This window comes from Salvelinus sp. IW2-2015, linkage group LG20 (assembly GCF_002910315.2).
Source record: "Salvelinus sp. IW2-2015 linkage group LG20, ASM291031v2, whole genome shotgun sequence".
NCBI lineage: Eukaryota > Metazoa > Chordata > Actinopteri > Salmoniformes > Salmonidae > Salvelinus > Salvelinus sp. IW2-2015.
The window spans coordinates 45,244,736-45,259,714 of NC_036860.1; the positions used below are offsets into that span (position 1 = coordinate 45,244,736).

The following is a 14,979-nucleotide window of genomic DNA, read 5'->3' on the forward strand; positions in this document are numbered from 1 at the left end:
TTCAGCTCGAAATGTACAACGTGAACCACAGACATCACATTGGGTTGAGAGTGTGAGCAAAGCAGCGAATTAACCTTTCTAGTGCAGGCGTTCCGCTAGTGGAACCCCTCCACAACATTCCRCTRAAAAGGCAGCGCGGGAAATTCAAAAATATTTTTGGGAAATATGTAACTTTCACACATTAACAAGTCCAATACAGCAAATGAAAGATAAACATCTTCTTAATCTACCCATCATGTCTGATTTCAAAAAGGCTTTACAGCGAAAGAACAACATATGATTATGTTAGTTCAGAGCCAAGTCAAAAAAACACACAGCCATTTTTCCAGCCAAAGATAGGAGTCACAAAAAGCAGAAATATAGATAAAATGAATCACTAACCTTTGATGATCTTCATCAGATGACACTCATAGGACATCATGTTACACAATACATTTATGTTTTGTTCGATAATGTGCATATTTATATCCAAAAATCTCAGTTTACATTGGTGCGTTACGTGCAGTAATGTTTAGATTCCAAAACATCCGGTGTTTTTGCAGATAGCCACAGAAATCCCAGAAATCCTCATAATAAACATTGATAAAAGATACAAGTGTTATTCACAGAATTAAAGATAGACTTCTATCTTTTTTAATGCAACCGCTGTGTCAGATTTCAAAAAAACTTTACGGAAAAAGCATAATCTGAGTAGGGCGCTCAGAGCCCAATCCAGCCAAAGAAATAGTCACCATGTTGGAGTCAACAGAAGTTAGAAATAACATGATAAATATTCACTTACCTTTGATGATCTTCATCAGAATGCATTCCCAGGAATCCCAGTTCAACAATAAATTACTGATTTGTTCCATAAAGTCCATCATTTATGTCCAAATAGCCACTAGTTGTTAGCGTGTTCAGCCCAGTAATCCATCTTCATGAGCACTGCGTCCAGACAAAATCTCGAAAAGTTCCGTTACAGGTCGTAGAAACATATCAAACGATGTATGGAATCAATCTTTAGGATGTTTTTAACATAAATCATCAATAATGTTCCAACCGGAGAATTCCATTGTCTGCAGCAAAGCATTAGTACGAGAGCTAACTCTGTCGGGAGCGCGAGTCACGAGCATGAGACGCTCTGCCAGACCCATGACTCATTCAGCTCCCATTCCCCCCTCCTTTATAGCAGAAGCCTGAAACAAGTTTCTAAAGACGGTTGACATCTAGTGGAAGCCTTAGGAAGTGCAACTTAACCCCATAGACACTGTGTATTCGGTAGGCCAAGCTTTGAAAAACTACAAACCTCAGATTTCCCACTTCCTGGTTGGATTTTTCTCAGGTTTTCACCTGCAATATGAGTTTTGTTATACTCACAGACATCATTCAAACCATTTTAGAAACTTCAGAGTGTTTTGTGTCCAATACTACTAATAATATGCATATATTAGCACCCGAGACAGAGTAGCAGGCAGTTTACTCTGGGCACTCATTTCATGCAAAAGTGAAAATGCTGCTCCTATCCCAAACAGGTTTTAAGCAAAGGAACAAAATATATAGACATACCAAATATTTTGCCAAAACAGGAAAATAAAAGTCAATTCATTCATCAGTGTCATTTCTTATGTAATTTCTTATGTTTTTCAACAAGAACATTTGTCTGTATCCCCCCATCTCTTTCAGTTCTACGRGAGCCCTACACGGTCCGAGTGGAGGACCAGAAAGCCATGAGAGGCAATGTGGCGGTGTTCAAGTGCATTATCCCAGCCTCGGTGGAGGCCTACATCACTGTTGTGTCCTGGGAAAAAGACACAGTGTCAATCAACATCCAGAGTAAGTCTCTGCTCTCTAATCGCTACATTAATGTATACAGAGAAATGTATGTAAAAAAAAACAACAACAAAAAACAGTCTGGTAAATGARTATCACACTGCAAGAAAGGAAGGCCATAGGTTTGAGATAGCGTTTTGATCCCAGGGATATGTGCATGTGCTATGCCCTGTCTGTCTGCAAGGCCTTGTGAGGTCAGGCTAGACTAGTAGACTAGTGCCCATGCCCCTTGTCCCTGTTCCAGCCATGCAACCAGCCTGTTGCGTTGTCTTGTGTCCACGTCTGTCTGACCTCATGACAGACTGGCCCTATTTCCCTGCTGACCTGGCTGGACGAGAGTCTTCCACGAGAGCAAGGAGGAGGGCATGGCAGCCCTGTGGTGTCACTTAGCCTCAATTGACCTAGTTCTCTGGTGATGGGGGCCATTGCATGGTACGCTTTGCACGGTTTGATCATTCAAATTGCTTAAATGGGACGCTCGTCTACTCGATTGTTTCCTAGACCCCGGGGGCAAATGCACTTTATGTGGGGCATTTAACAAACTCAATAGACAAAGCTAATGTCGTTTTGACTTTTGGACGGAGGGCAAATGCAGCGGTTTCTTTTTTGTTGATCTTTCACAATTTGTCCGCTGAGGCGAAAGCAACCATGTTGAAAGCTATATCAATCTCTTAATCGTCCATAAATGGATTTGCCGCGAGGACGTTTTGGAGCTGAAGGGATATGCGGTTATGGTTTATGGAATACATACGTTTCATAATGTCAAGTATTTTTTTTCTTCCTAGACTTAATACTTGACTGTATTCTAAGACTTGTCATATGATCCATTCGATTTATGTACTGTAAGGACGCAATGCAATCATTTTCTTATGCAAGTCTAAATGGGTATTTTTCCTTGCTGTCCTATGTGAACTTCACTATCAAAACAAAATGTTTACTTTGTGCTGTTAAAATAAAAATGTACACGCTGTCAGAAAGATGTAGCCGCCACCAATCCAGTGCTCTTCTCCATGCTAAATAATAGATGACGGAAGTCTATGAATCCAGCAGCAAATAGTCTTTATTCATTTCTCAACACATGCAGCCACAGTCCATTCTCCCCATTCTTCATGGCTCACGCATATCAAGTGCAACTTAAATAGTCTGTGTGTGTGTGAAAGAATGTGTGTGTGTGTCCATGTGTGCGTGCGTGTGTGTGTCTGCGTGCGTGTGTGTGTCTGCGTGCGTGTGTGTGTCTGCGTGCGTGGTATCCATGTTGACTGGTGGTTCTAGGCAGATGACCAAGCCCTACTCTTGTTTTCTAGGTGCCGCCAAAGCCCACCTTTTAAATGTTTAATGAGTAAAAAAATAGAAGAAAATATCAACACTTAGACTCGAAAAACTTCACAAAATAAAGTTGTTCTGTCTCTGGTAGTATGAATTATGGATGGTAGTATTTCTGTTGGAGAGGTGTACCATGAAGCAGGCAGCAGGCCCCATCTAACCATCCCTCTGTAAGTCTCACTGGGGTTAAGCCTACTTTAGGATGGGTTGCTGTGCAGAACCTAACAACGCACCACTCAAAGAGCTCCAGTGTCTGCATGCGTGGAATGACGGTCTAATATGACCGTGAAAAATACACGCAATCAAGAAGACAGTCACTATAAGTTGCATTGCAGTAAGTGCATTGTCTATGTCAGTGGTCATAGGTAAACCCTGGAAATGGTTAGCTACTAGGCGTGCAGGCTTTTGTTGCAGCACAGCACTGTCTTACAGTACACAACAGTACTGCTCTTCAGGACCTTGACTTGTTAAACCAGATGGTTAACGCAGGGCTGGAACAACAACCTGCACACCATATAGCTCTCCAGGCTCAGCGTTGGTGACTGCTGGTGAATGTAATTGATGTATCATTACACTGAACATTTGGCATTACATGGTTCAAAACAATATGGTAACATCATTTTAGATGGAAAGAAACACTGGTAAAGTGATGATCGAGTGGCAGGAATTACAGCAATGATTTGAAGGAGAAAAAAAAAWTTGAAGGAAAAAATATCCCATTAATTTGTGTCTATAGCTACATGCTCTCCTCCTCTGATAAGCAGCTGATTGTCACTAAGATATGGGTGAAGATATGGCTGGGGATGAAGCAATGACACCCACACATGTATTTTTTTCACTGCTCTGCCACGTGGCAGGCTGCTACAGCATAAATCAGGATGAATCCAGTGATGTATTGTTCTGCGTTCAAAGCTCTGAAATGTTTTCATTCCAATGGTGAAGGGTTTTAAGTACCTTGCATCTGCAACTGTCATATGGATTGTGTTCTTCCGGGAACCATTTTATGAATCCACCTCATGGATTCAGTCGACTTCCCTTCACTGTTTGTGAATAAGACTTAAGACAAGGGATATTATGAAATATTCCCAATAGTAGCAAGCGCATCCTATAGCTACTATGCTGATGACACTAATGGTTGTATTTAACCAAAACCTCAAAATAGTTTCTCATGTTGAAAGAAAGTATGCTTGTTGCATTGACAGCCTCTGACAAAATCAAAAAAACAATTTTTGTTGCATGCAGTAATAAACATTTAATTGATATTCTATTAATTGAGATTCTATTGATGAAACAAACCCAAATACTTATTCTCCATCAATAGCAAAAAGAGTGTTCATATTAGGTTTGTTTGTGTCATGTTGGGGTTGGGTTGCTGATTCTGTTTCTGTTGACTCGCAGAGAGACAGCCCAAGCAGTGTTCTCCATTCCCCAGGTGCAGACTGAGGGCTTGGCTGTGCTGTGCTGTGCTGCAGTCACTGAGGAGGGCCTTGTAGTGATTTGCCATGGCCTGATCTGGCCTCCTCTGCATTCAGCACGAGTGGGGCCGGCCCCCAGCACTGCAGAGAGGCACACACGCACACGCTCTACACACTCCTTCTCATTCCACACACGAGCCACAAACCAGGGCTATCGGCCATCACATCACATTGCACTTTTCTGCTCCACCTACCCACCCCCCCATTCACACACACACACACACACACACATACACACACACACACACACACACACACACACACACACAGAGACACACAAACACGCCATGGTCACTCCCTGTCGTTGTATTTAGGAGCAAAGTGATAAGGTACGTTATGACATGGGAAGTCATTTGTACCACCATTGACTTTGTACCATCCTCATACCATCAGTATATACGGGTTATTGACTGTATGTGTTATGCCTGAACGTGTAACATTGATTGTTGAATCAGCTACCCAAAAGAGCTGTTCTCTTTCAGAATACACACTATGTGATATAATGGTGTTCAGCAACAACATAATATTCATATTGTTCTTATTCCTGTCTTATTGATATTCATCCAAGCTTCCCTGATTTGTTCTTCTGGTTGGAAGKTCAAAAGATGATTTCAACATTGCCTGCTCCAGAACATTCTTGGTACTTAGAAAAACKTAATATTATTGTTCTTCCCTCATTGTGCTGCTTTTATAATTGCACTAGCACTGGAATACCGGACACCCCTGCAGACCCCGCAAGGCAGGGGTGCCCACGAGCTCTTGGGCCCATGTGCCTGTCATCGATGTCTATTTTTTTGTTTTTAAAATCATTTTACAGTAACCCTCCAAAAAGTAATTCATAAATATTTTTAATTTCCATATGCACTAGGAAGCTAATTGTTTGTTTCTTGGGCTTCAAGAAAGTGACTGACTCAGGCCTTGAAAAATAAATAATTGAAAGTAAGGAGGTATCGTGAACAAGTGCCGTGGTCAAGGCTACGACGCCGCCAGTGCAATGAGTGGAGCTTACTCAGGTGTTTAAAAGCACATATAAGACCAACAGCCCAATGCTTCTTCGGTAGTTCTTTATGAGTTTATTTTTTTAAATGATCTCAGGGATGGTTACAGGGATGGTAAGAACAGCTTGATTGCCGTAGCAACATCAGGGAAACTGGGCAGAATGGACAAGTGCTTCAAATACATCAGTTCTGCAACATCTTTAATTGGTCCTCTCATTCTCCTTAATTGCTGGAAAGAGATTAGTTGTATAGGAAGCTCTGGGGACAGGTCGTCTGGATATTGGACAGCCAATAAAGGATTATCATCTTTAGTGGACAACAGTTCAAAAGAATCGGTTTGCAATTTCGTTCATACTGGTGAACTGGCGTTGTGTGGTTGCAATATCAACAGTCCCTTATCTCTGGTATATCTTGGCAAGCATCATTCAAGACTAAGTTTAAATCGTGTGCAGCGCAATGTACATACAGTATAACGCATGTCTCAGGAAAGATTGTCTGGCTTGTCAATACTTAGTATAGAAAACTGTTGGGCCCACAACCTAGGCCTACGGGCTTCTATAGCTCTCTACGTAGAAAAAAAGAGAGAAACATTTGCAGACACAGATAAACATTTTTCTTAGAGAAACAAAGAGAAAACGAGACACAGAGAGAGAATACTTGAGGATAATTGTTAGGTTATTTGATGTGTAATTGTTATTAAAAAGTTTATAGTAGTGGGCCTCCCGGGTGGCGCAGTGGTCTAGGGCACTGCATCGCAGCGCTAGCTGCGCCACCAGAGTCTCTGGGTTTGTGCAGTGCGCGCTAACCAAGGGGCCAGGTGCATGGTGTTTCCTCCGACACATTGGTGCGGCTGGCTTCCGGGTTGGAGGCGCGCTGTGTTAAGAAGCAGTGCGGCTTGGTTGGGTTGTGCTTCGGAGGACGCATGGCTTTCGACCTTCGTCTCTCCCGAGCCCGTACGGGAGTTGTAGCGATGAGACAAGATAGTAATTACTAGCGATTGGATACCACGAAAATTGGGGAGAAAAGGGGGTAAAATTAAAATAAAAAATAAATAAAATAAAAAATAAGTTTATAGTAGCAGCTTAAAACTGTATTTAGCTATAGATAGTAGGCTACACTGCATAATGAAACAATCCCTAATAAGCTAGTATTTTCAGGGTGGACTGACTGTATTATTTGGTGTTAATAGTTGGTTTTAGTATGCAATTTTACAATTAGCATTGTTTGATTTTCCAACTTTAATTACGGAACAGGTATTTACATTATTGCCACCAGCCAGCAGTCTAAATGTCAGCATTGCTACATCGTATATAGCTTCTTGAAATGTTATCCTTAATTAACATGAGAAAATGATGACCAAATAGGCTTACCAATAAAAATGTATCCATTGTCTAAAGCAAACCTATAGGCTACATGCCCTGGCAGTGGCACCACAGAAAGCCTATCATCAATTCGACAGGCAGCCGCATAGACATGCCGCAATTTCAGCACCATGGACAGCGATCGGTAGTCTATACTTTTTGAGTGGCTGTACTAAACAAGTTAAATATCTAACCTGTGATGAAATGTTTTACACACATAGCTTACGTTACGTGTACTTGGACACCTGGTCCCACAATTTACCACTCTCCCACGCTGAATAGCCTGAAGCCACAGGTCTCTCCTCACAGCCTCTATTTCCTTACGTGGGATCATTGCAAACTTTAGATTGGGATTTTTGACCTGGTTTGACGTACATTGTACAACACAGCAGTTTTTCAACATGGTTTTTGATTTCTGTATAATACAAAATAAACTAAAATGTTGGCTCTTTTTCAATGGGGGTCAATGGGGAAGAAGGATTGTTTTCCACCAAGGTGAGCGTGGTCTAGGGGAATTCCCTGTGACGTGAATATCGACTGGGAGTATATGGTCGGTGTTTGTAAACAGTCCTCTCTGAAATGGGGCCGATGATTTTATCACAGAATATTTACTATCAATATTACTCTCTGTACACCATTGATTTTAACATTTTGTATTGCGTTGGAGCAAATGTGGATATCACCATTGAAAGTTTGATGTCATACATGCATGTAAATGGGTGTAAAACTCAGAATTTTTCTAGCTATTCGAAAGTACATCCAAATTACAAAATGACGCATCGCTTTCCTTACACTGTAAGCAGTCTATGGACAAGGTACAGTGGTTCTTCCTTTAAAAATTATATTTTTTTTCATTAAAAAAACTTGCGGCATACTGCAGCACAGCTTGCGTGGTGCCACAGAATTCTATGGTATGTTATATAACTGTCAGCCATTGTTGCCAGAATGACGCAATTTACCACAATCTGCCACCATCTACCACAAACGGTCGCAACATAAGCTCAAAACTTTTATAGGAAGAACCACTGGATGACAGAAATCCAAGCTTTGGTTTAGTTTCCCTGGCACTGTTTCCAAATGCATTTGTGGCACAAATCCAGTTTAGCATTTAGTATTTGTGGTACAAATCCCAATCAAGTCATGGGACCGATATTTGCATTTTTCGTGCATCATGTTCAAATCGTCTGTAAGTGACTTTGTTAAGCRTCACAATCAATTTTAGATACTTTCGGATTATTTGGACATAATGAGCAAAAAATTATAATATCGGTCCCATGAATTGAATGGGATTTGTGCCACAAATGCTAAAACGTTAACTCTTTCCTCTGGTCTAAAAAAATATCCCAATGCCCCAGGGCAGTGATTGGGGACACTGCCCTGTGTAGGGTGACGTCTTTCGGATGGGACGTTAAACGGGTGTACTGACTCTCTGAGGTCATTAAAGATCCCATGGCACTTATCGTAAGAGTAGGGGTGTTAACCCCGGTATCCTGGCTAAATTCCCAATCTGGCCCTCAAACCATCACGGTCACCTAATAATCCCCAGTTTACAATTGGCTCATTCATCCCCCTCCTCTCCCCTGTAACTATTCCCCAGGTCGTTGCTGCAAATGAGAATGTGTTCTCAGTCAACTTACCTGGTAAAATAAAGGATAAATAAAATAAAGGATAAATAAAAAAATTGGAAACAGTGCCAGGGAAATAAAACCAAAGCATGGATTTCTGTCATACCTTGTAAATAGACTGCTTACAGGTTAAGGAATCCAATGCGTTTTTAAATTTGTGTGAACTATCCCTTTAAGTATTAGATCAACATTTGTAGAGGGAAAAAGTCAATAGTAATTCAGCTGTATTGATGTTGCCTTTTTGAGGACTGAAGAGAAAATTAAATTGGAAGGAATCATTTCTCATATTACTTTAACTATAGACTACAGGTATCAGGTGTTATGGTGTGTTGAGTGTAAAGAGTAGCATACAGTATAGCACACTCACTGTTGGTTTGCTCTATGGTAAAACAGTATAGAAGCAGCGTAAGCATTGGTGAATGCAGCACAGCCTTGAGAAGGGGGCTGAGGCTGGGGCTGAGGCAGAGGAGGGATAATGGTTTTACTGGTCTCTGTGTGCTGGAGAGAGAGAAGGGAGGGAGGGAGGGATGGAGGGGAGGAAAGGGGGAAGAAGGAACTAACATGATCGTGTTTCTGGAAGCCATAGCCATGTTGGAGGAGGAGGGCGGGGTGAGGTGAGGGTCTCTCTCGCTCTCGCTCTCGCTCTCGCTCTCGCTCTCGCTCTCGCTGTCTCTCTCTCTCTCAATCTCTCTCTGTCGACAGGCAGGGTTTGGACTCTGATGCGTGACAGGCCGGATGGAGAGTCTTTTTCGAGCACTCGTCATTCCTCCTCTCAATGATTGGCTGGAGTATTGTTATTCACACCGAAAATGGGTCAGGCGGCCTGTGGAGGATTGAGTGTTTGTACAGACGTACAGTCCGCAGACACACACACACACACACACACGGCTCAAACTAAGGTTGAATGTACTCTGGAGCAGAGCACTCACTCCCTGCAAAAAATAAAATAGATAAATAGAAATAAATGGTGTGCTGTATAGTGAGCGAGGGAGTGAGTGTCTCTGGTGTAACCAGCATTCTCCTCCTCCTCTCACAGGCTCCCGGCTGGTACTCCCGCCACGCCTAGTGGCAGGGGCCTTAGCAGGAGAAATAAAGGGATAAATAAAGTGATACACAAAAAAATAGGGAGGAAAATTGATACCTATGCACATGAATCTGGTTGCGGATACCACTAAGCATGATGGGATCATGACGGGAGAGAGGCAGTTGTGCGCAGGGCAGTGTGARCACAAGGTGATAAGCATGGGGGAGAGGGAGGAGAGAGGAGGGGAAGCATGCTCCCCTTAGCCAGCCAAGCCACATGGAGAGCCAAAATGTCCCCCGTATTGTATTATCCATGCACTTATTTAAGTTTGAAAGATCCTATGAAGATCCTGACACTGTGTGAGCATTTGTGAGTGTTGATAAATAATGTAATGCAGATCCATATGTGGTTAGCTAGATTCCAACAGCCTTTGTCAGCCTTCCCTTGCTCCGCTCCCAGACCTAGACAGATATATTCATTCTCTTATCTCCCCCACCACCACCACCTTCCCTGCACTGATCAAACTCCCATCTCTGCACTGTGGCTGTTTGCTCATGAATAACCACAATTTGTTCCTTATTAAACTCTAGGCCGGGGCTGGGAACGATTAGAGCTCTGAGCCGGTGTGAGGGAGAGAGGGGGACTAAGCGCAGCTTAGTCTTTGATAAACAGTGAGTGAGGGCTCCATAGGTGCTGCTGCAGTTTGGCACATGTACTGTATCTTCCAGGGAGGAGAAAGATGTTGGTAGTGGTGGTGGACTCTTCTTACAGCCTCCAGACCCCAGCAGCACCAGAAAGATCTGGAGCCCTGCCAGGTCACACGTGGCCCCCGTCCAAGATACAGATTAGCTATCAGCGCAACATGGGCTAATCATGGAAGGAGCCACACATTAATTAGCATTTAGAGATTTCTGTGGACTGGATGTTTTGGAGGCCCTGATCTTTATTTTACTCTTCTTATTATCTATCCTTATGCCTAATCACTTTACTCTGCCTTAATGTACATATCTACCTCAAATTGTATTTATCAGTGGGTCAAAGGGAAGGTGTCAGTGGTGAGTGGAGAGTAGAGAGTGTGTGTTTTTGTGACATTAGGATGTTGTTGTTTTCCAATTGCTTGAACTACACTAGTGTCTCTCTGGGTCCCTCTTGTTTTGTTTGGCGAGACACACACGTGACAAGACGAGGTACCTATGATCTCATAAGGCCGTTTGTTTGTCCAGTTTGAGATTCCATTCAATTGTATGTAGACATGTTATGGTATGCCATGTTTTCAGACAGCAACCGGCCCTGACACGCTGGTGTCAGAGTGTTAAAGAAGAGAACGTCTTCACAGAGTTTACGAGAGAGTAGAGGAGGGAAGGTTTTGATGAGGTCAGCTGAGGAAGGGTAACCCATCACTCTGCTGAGATGGCTTTATACAATAGCTGGTTCTGCCATGGAGGAGGGACAGCGATATCAGATGAATGCTACACCTACATCTGGACAGACAGATGGACACACAAGGTGTCTGTGATATAGATATGATACACAAGGTGATATAGGAGAACATCTGAAGGAGGAGCCCAAGGAGAACGTTCTAACTTTTTGACACGATAGGAAAGCGAGGGTCCTCACCTGAGCGGGACTAAGCCCAACCTCAAGCGTACAGGTTAGGTTGTGAGTGGAGAGATCAACACTGCACTCTCAGTGGCCTACATMCCCGTCAGTCTGACGGTGACTCAGCGTATCTGTCATGATAGAGCTCATTAGCTCAGGAAAGAGATGGAGACTAATGACTCTCTGTCTCTCTCCCTCTGAACAGGTGTTGTGAACCAGCATCAGGGCGCCATAGAACAAATCCCAAGACAAATTAGTTTGAAACATAGATATATTTAGGCCTTTCTATAAAGAATACTTTCATTGTCCTGGTTTCTGTTGGGTTGGTTAAGCGATCTTGAACCATAATGTAAGAGCAGAAAGACTAAGGAAGGACAAGGAAGGGAGGAAAAAGAGCAGTGTTCTGGAGCTAGAGACGATGGTGACAAACACAAGGAGCCTTAGTGTCAGTCTCAGCCAGAGACAAACAAACGGCTGTGCTCCTGTCTTCTTAGCACCGCGTGATTACTCTGTCAGCGAGAAAAGAGGGGAAGGCTATTCCCCCCTCCATCACTCCATTTCTCTCCCATGTTTAACCTTGCTGTTGGTAATGACGACGTCACAATTAGGTGATCCATAAGACCAACCTTTGACTGGTGACATCTGCAGGGAACTGCAGCAGGCTGATGGTAGAGAGATGTGGGTGTGTGTGTGTTGTGTGTGTGGTGTGTGTGTGTGGTGTGTGTGTGTGTGTGTGTGTGTGTGTGTGTGTGTGTGTGTGTGTGTGTGTGGTTGTGTGAGTGTGTGTGCGTGCGTGCGTGCGTGCGTGCGTGCGTGCGTGCGCGCGCGCGTGCGCGTGCGGGGAGGGGGTGGCGGGGCTGTGGCGTATGCTGCTCTTATCGCGTGTGTGCAGCTACTGCAGTGTCTTTGAAAGACAGAGGGGCTGTCCATGAATGCCACTCACTCTCCCTATTCACAGCAAAAACACACACTCTCTCTCTTCCTCTCTCTCTCTTCCTCACTCTGTCTCTCTCTCTGTCTGCACTGCATTTTCTGTCAAGAGTGAGAAAGAAATAAGAAAAACATGACTTGAGCTTTGATRCAGACTCACGACAAATGGTTCCATGTTGTCACATTTTCACATTTCTTTCTAACAAGGGACAGGCGAAAAGTGACACGTCATTTGACATCAGAGCATTTCTCTTTTGATGTGTGTGTTCGTGTCTGTGTGTGTGTGTGTGTAGATCTGTTTTTTAACACTTTTTAAACACTGTTTTTTAAACCCAGAATATATCACAACTATCATACTAGGGTAGACCTTTACATATTTAAATACATATATATATTACGTACATTTATTCAGATATAGAATTGGATATAATATATCACAACAGCCAATTTTTTTCACTACTTCTGCAGGGTTATAGTTTGTACCATGTTGATACAGAAATCAACCACACCTGTGTAATGTGTAATGCACAGCCTTCTGGAAACAACTCCTCTTAATCCATGTCAGGTTCGCTCTGATTCTGTCTTTAGACAGAAAAATATGACATATTGACAACATTCTTTTAATGATTAAATATACAAATCTAGGAATCTTGATCAACTCAATGAAAGGAAGAGCTCAGTCATCCAGGCCAGGGGGAGTCCCCTCCCTTCTCTCTCCATCCCAGGTCTGCCAGAAGAGGATAGTGTATAGTGATGATGAATCCCTCCAAGGTCATGATGCTAATCAGAACAGGGAATAATGAAGTTAATTCATTCACCAGGGAGGGAGGGAGGGAGGGAGATGCTCCGCCAGGATAAAGGTGACCTGCCTATAGGTGTTTCCAAGGCTACAGTACTTCCCCACCAGGGGAAATCACCTTGATAGATAGGTCGACATATTGGGCAGCTGGGATAGTGATATCCATGTGTACTGAATACCAGAGTGGGTTCTGGGAATTCTACCCCCCACCCATCTCACCCCACCTAGTCCCAGTCTCCCCTACCCAGATGCACTGTCATGTCATGTCCTACTCTTAGAAGTTATTTATTGAATGCTGTGATAAGGGACCTTGAGTTTGATGTGGTATTGAAGAACAGATGGGGAAGGGATGACTGGAAGATCTATGCTAAGTAGTGTGTCTACACTGAAAGGTCCTTACCTTAGAGGTTGTTTCTTTGTAGGTGTTTGTATTAGGAAATTGTCACATTATGAATAGTGATTCTTCTGTTTTGGAATAGCAAGTAAAAAAGTAAGTGGCAATTAGTAGATTGATGATTTAATAATAGGCTTCATGATCACAATGTTTACCAATGATCAATTTGGAAATTGTATTATTTTCATTGATATTGAATTTCACTGTTGTTGTGTAATACATGCAAATGTTGGTGGTGTTTTTAATGATTATATTCTACACATTTGATGTAATAACATTAAACTAGATATATTTTTATAGAATAGTTTAATTGTAAAATATGACACATTTATATTTTGATATTGCATTTTTATTAGCAACATTTTTTATTAGATTTTATCTACATAATATAATTCAATTCTTGAATAATTATTTTCATGCATATATTTTTTATTTTATTGGTATGTTAAAGATATTTATAAAATGTATTTGTTTTAGTGTTTCAATTCAGTCAACAAATTATGTTATGTATTACACAATATATTTAGAATAATGTATTTACATGTATTTATATAGAAAGTAATACTATTTCATATATATAAGAGTGACATACTTTTTAAAAGAACAATGGCCCATCACAGATGAGCTCTTCTTTGATAAAGATATCCACTGCGTTCCCATGTTGGCATATCAAGGCCAGTTACTCCCTGGACCCTGTCCTCCTGCTATGCACATGGAAAGCTTATACTCACATAACTCAAGTACACATTGCCTATGTATGGTGGACAGTGTTACAGTGCACTGCATTTCCAGCATTTTCTCTCTCTGAGGTGTAGAAATCTATTTGCTTTTGGAAGCTGCTTGCATAATCCTTTAGTTACACTTGGCAGCTGCAGAGACAGATACAATAGTAGGAGAGTTGGTTGTAAAAATAATTCTGGGCACAAAGAAATTTAACTGATAAGCGTATGTGTGTAGGGTCCTTTGCATAATCCAGGCTAATCTATAACAGAACACAGAATGAAGTGTGTTAACTAAAACAGTGACAGCATTCAAATTCACAGGAAACATTTTAATTGGCATGATGCAACATGATCTGGTTCGTGTCATTGCTCTTGTCCATGCCTTTGATTTTTGAATTTTTGAATTTTTGGATCACGCAATCGAATATGCAAAATCATTTGCTTCTCGCTTTCTTCAGGTTTTATAGACTACCAGTGAGTACCATTTAGATTATACGGTATGTATGAAATATATATTTTTTAAACTGAAACAAATATACGATTTCTGTCAATTAAATATTGAATAATTAAATTATATTTAATGTGATGTCCTTTATGTTTGAGGTATTAATATTTGGCTGTCAGGAGTCCCATAACATCCCTGATCCTCAGTACAGTAAATATCAATTTGGTTGCTGAGGTTCTCAGTTGATTTTGTCTGAGGCACCTGATTGGTGCATTGGGTGGATGACTCGTCGAATTCTTAGCCAATAGCGTTTTCTGCACTAACACTCTTTTTTTCTTTCTAAATAAATTGCCTGGAGAAATTGAACAAAACAGTTGAGAAAGGGAGCAAGGCTTTCATCTCATTGAGAAGCACATATTAGCTGTGGTGGGAAGATAAGCTMCTCTCTCTCAACAGCTATTAAGTTCACTGTATG

At 41.8% G+C, this 14,979-nt stretch overlaps 1 protein-coding gene across 3 annotated transcripts in view; it reads left to right on the plus strand.

Moving 5' to 3' along the window:
• Positions 1-14,979, plus strand: part of LOC111981410 (cell adhesion molecule DSCAM) — a 143,149-nt gene that overhangs the window by 30,490 nt on the left and 97,680 nt on the right. For all 3 annotated transcript variants that reach the window (XM_024012658.2, XM_024012656.2, XM_024012657.2), the window contains exon 3: positions 1,663-1,812. In XM_024012658.2, coding sequence (XP_023868426.1) covers positions 1,663-1,812 — 150 coding nt within the window. The remainder of the gene's footprint in view (positions 1-1,662; positions 1,813-14,979) is intronic.